This window comes from Lampris incognitus, chromosome 14 (genome assembly GCF_029633865.1).
Source record: "Lampris incognitus isolate fLamInc1 chromosome 14, fLamInc1.hap2, whole genome shotgun sequence".
In the NCBI taxonomy this organism is placed as follows: domain Eukaryota; kingdom Metazoa; phylum Chordata; class Actinopteri; order Lampriformes; family Lampridae; genus Lampris; species Lampris incognitus.
Window position 1 is genome coordinate 11635202 of NC_079224.1, and position 4437 is coordinate 11639638.

Consider the following 4437-nt stretch of genomic DNA (forward strand, 5'->3'; position numbering starts at 1 on the left):
CGCTGATAAGAACCACCAAGATCTTATCAATCCTTTGGGTATCTCCCACTTTGGTACCGGTACCTTTTAAAAGTATTGTTACTCAGCCATTTATTTATTTTGTGTTGATGTTTTTGTTCATTGCTTTGTCTGTCTGTCTTAACTGACCTTGTACTTCTGTCTGAGTGTGTCTGTATGTGCATATCTGTATCTATGTCCAGCCTTTCTTGGGTATTTTATCAATTATTTTGACTCTGTCCAGCGGCAAGGAAGGAAGTGGAGGGAAAGAGAGAGCGGTTGGTGGTGGTTTGATTATGAAAGGCGGGGGGGCTTTTGTTTGACAGGGAGGAGGAACAAGATGTTTCTGTTGGAGGTTAGCCAAGGACACATGTACAGGACTTTTCCAGGGAAATGCAAAACCCTTAGTGAGCAGGTTTATATGGTGTGAAGAAGACCGTGTAGTACATGGGTCATTTCTCACGCCTACAAGTTGTCTATTATGTTTTGGGGTAATGTTCACCTCCTGCTGACCTGGAGACTACTGGGTTGGGATTTTGATCATGTTGGAGAGGCAGAATTCAGCTGTGACTAATTATAAAGGGTATTTGTTGTCTCCCGACACGGTAGTGTCAGTGAAACGGCACGCCGTCCAGCAAAATGGGCAAATCTAAAACCTTCCTGCCCTGTGTTGTAGGTGGGCTACCTGGTGGGCAGTAACGGCCAGCCCCTGCTGCCCCAGTACTTGAGTGACCTGGACAGTGCCCTGATTCCAGTCATCCACAGCGGGGCGTGCCAGCTCAGTGAGGGCCCCGTGGTCATGGAGCTGGTCTTCTACATCCTGGAGATTATCTCCTAGGGGCCACGGACATGCCAACGCAGACTCCAAGCAGAGGTCACAAGAATTCAGTCTCTCTCTCTCTCTCTCTCCCTCTCTCTCTCTCCACCACCCATTCCCCTCCCATCATCTCATGGCCTGTGAGGAGGGGTAGCAGCATTCCTCACAGCCACCTATGCATCCATCATCTCCTGTCTGCTCCCAGGACCTAAAGACACTCTGAGCGGGACCGTGTTTGCCCACAAACCTCCCTCCTTATTAGGTTTAATTCATGACATGAGGTGCTGTCATCATTTACCTGGGCCACAAAGTGTTTGCTATTAATTCGTTGTGTTTTTGTTTATTCTGCTTGGAGTACGAGGCGGGTGGAGTTTTTCCTGTATCACGACAATTCACACAGTCTCAGGGAAGTTGCCAATCGCAGAAGTAAGCTAAATTGACTTCCAAATATTTTCCTGTGATTGTTAAAACTTTCTGGCACTCATTTGTAGCATCCTATGTGGCAAACCCCACCCGTCTGGCATGCCGAGCAGATTAAAATAAACATGAAGGAATTGTTGGCAAATGCCGTTTTCACCCAACCGGACTCCCTCGGTGGTGTTAATTAGTTCCTCTGCTCCAACGCTCCATACCTCTCCCCATCCCTCCATTACCGCCAATTCTACTGTGGTAACCTGAGGCCTTGGGAGCAGAAGCAATGAATTCTGGGTAATATCTGCAAAGCCCTCTTTGTAGCGTGGATGCTCAAGACCACCAGGAAAAGGCATGTCCAAGTTTTCCTCTGACATTACAAACAGCGGAAGACGATATAAATATATATACACAGAACGTTCGGTGAGGGAAAGTGCCTCTGTGTGGTGAGACGGTTCACAGTGCCTGCAGCAGCAACTCATGGAGAACGCAGAGAGGACGAAACCCCTCCTGGCTTTAGACTCACCTGTTTAGCTTTATCCACCAATCACCAGATGCTTTATTTCGTGGCGTGGACAAGTGCGTCTGCAATTTTTTTTTTTTTTCTTAAATATTTTCTTGGCCGAACAGTCGTCCCTCTATAGTCCCACGTCCGTAACCTCCAGAGGTCCTTGTCGAAGGGTCTCGGTCTCACAGCTGAGCTGCAGAGCTGTTGGATTTAGTGAAACGGTAAAGACAACAGCTGACATGACTTCGAGACTCCAGAAAGGTCGATTCTTGACCGATGCCCTGATGAAATCAGCAGTACCCACTGCTTGATTACACAGAAACGTTGGAGTCAAAAGGTCTTTTTGTCTAAGATGAAAGTCCGCCAACATACTAAAAAAAAAAAAAAAAAAAAGGTTTCAATGCTTTATTGATAAAACTGAGTTCACAAGAAAAGGAGATTAGGTGCCGGCGAAGGATTTTCAACACTACAGATGATACCTGGGCAAGGTTCACGGGTGTTTTTGTCTGAACATGTCAGGCAAAAAAAAAAGTTGCCTGCACCCCCCCCCCCCTCACACACACACACACAAACCTCGCTCCCGGTTCAGTAACTTCAGTGCTCTTGGTTTATCCGGCTGGTGGAGTGTAACAGACGGTTTCCCTGCCCTCTTCATACCAAGAAAACATAGAGATACGACAAAAAAATGAACTGTTTTCAAACGCAGACGCCGTGCACTGGATTTTAAGCCATTTACAGGAGAGGAAAACAAGACTTGTTGGTTGGGGGGGGTAGCAGTGTGCCTGATTGAGATGGGGGGGGGGTCTCCCATGGTTCTGCTATAACAATAGAAAACTTGAAGTCTGGATCCAGGGTTCCTATGCATCCTCAGTCTGAAAATGCCGCAGCTCGGTGACGTCACGGCCCGAACTTCCGCCTTTTCAGTAAGCTGTTGCGTTCGACATCCGTGAGTCAGTCTTCACCACAACTTGTATCACTGTGAAACGAGCGGGTCCACAAATATGCACGTCACCTACAGGTGTGTGTAGATGGAGGCTGAACACACAACGTTCTCAAAACTTTTCCGTACTACTTGTGTTATTGGCAAACGTTCCAGAGGAACCTGGAGATTATCGGCTCAGTGTTCCTGTACCAGTTCTCCAGGCTCTTGCAGGACCCCCGCAGATCAGATGTTTAATCCCTTTTTATTTGAGAGAGAGAGAGAGAGAGAGACACTTTTGAGTATCTCAACGCTTTCATTAAAAGGCCTGTGTGGTTTCTAGTTGGAAGAGAAGCCCCCTATCTTCTGCCGTGTGGCACAGCAGGCTGGGACCCCCCGCCTCTCCTACCGTGATACGGACCTGGGCAAAAAAAAACAAAAAACAAAAAAAAGAAAACCAAGAATGTATTTCTCCTGTTGCTGTTAAAATCTGTAAAATGTGTTATTGTTTCTATTTTTTGATGGACCTGCCTAGATTATAAGCTTAAAAAAAACCCGACCATATATTATTGAAAAATTATATATATAGTAACCATCCTACATATTGAAAATGAAATTTCTCCATATTTAATCACGGGACTACGAAATCCGGGGAGGCTTAATCATTACAAAGTAGCCACACACACACACACACACACAACGATTTTGTTGGTTTCGGCAACAGTCCTGTCAGTACAACTTGAGAAGCTCTCCATCCGCAGTCGGCAGCCTCCCGCCACAGACAATCACATCAGCACCTGTAGAAGAGCCGGTGCGTCCGCCAACAAAGCGTTGCTCAAGAGCACGCTGGCAGCATACCAGTCACCCGTCGCACAGTCCCAGCTGACTGTTTAATGGCCCGTCGTAGCACAGATGAGGCCGTGTGAGCCGAGAGCAGGACGAGCGGCGGAGGAAGGGTCGCCCTGCTGTCGTCACTACCCGGCGACAGCTCCGCCTGCTGTCGTCACTACCCGGCGACAGCCCTCGGTGTAGAGGAGGCGCGTCAAGGATTTACTTTTCTGGGTCTCGACGTCCCCGTTCTGTTAGCGTCGTGTGGCGTTACCTGACATGTGCAATATCCTAAATCCAAACGGTGCAATTCGGTTTAGCGTCCGTAGCTTTTTTTTCCCCTTTTCTTTCTTTTTTTTTATTAATTCAGTTCGCAGACGTCGACATCTGAACTCTAACATTGCATGCGTATGGAGACCGACGCGGTTGCTATGGCGACGAGCAGCCGAACCATTATTTCATGTTCTGCGGACGAGGTCGACAAAACGCATCCATTTATACGATTCTGCTGTTGACTGGGATGTCTTTTTTTTATTCATTTATTGGTTGAAAAGAACTGTATGAAAAGCCAAAAACCCTGTACATCTTTTTTTTCTTTCTTCCTTTCCTGACAGTACAAATGTCGATAAGTGGTCAAAAAAATTGTAGTATATGTATAATAAAAACTTATAGAAAATTGAAAATGAGTGCTTTTGTTTTTCCATCTGACTGAGCCTTCCTGAATCCTCCTTATCTCACGCGAGGGTCCAAGGACAGGAAGTTGTGTTGCTGTAAAGCCGCCTTAGGCAGATTTGTGATATTGGGCTTTACAAATAAAACTGACGACTTCACCTGAGCCGCCATGAGGCGACTGTAGCCCGTATTGTGAAGAGTTGTGTTGTCTATAAGTATTACAGCAACCTAGAAAATGACTTGAGTGTAACAAGTCATCCCGCCCCCGCCCCGCCTTCTCCTCAA

At 46.7% G+C, this 4437-nt stretch overlaps 1 protein-coding gene across 2 annotated transcripts in view; it reads left to right on the forward strand.

Annotated features, from left to right (window-relative positions):
* zfyve9a (zinc finger, FYVE domain containing 9a) overlaps positions 1-4419 on the forward strand; it is a 39630-nt gene extending 35211 nt beyond the window's left edge. For both annotated transcript variants that reach the window (XM_056293990.1, XM_056293991.1), the window contains one exon: positions 674-4419. In XM_056293990.1, the coding sequence (XP_056149965.1) occupies positions 674-835 (162 nt within the window). In that variant the 3' untranslated portion in view covers positions 836-4419. The remainder of the gene's footprint in view (positions 1-673) is intronic.
* The last annotated feature ends 18 nt before the right edge of the window (positions 4420-4437 follow it).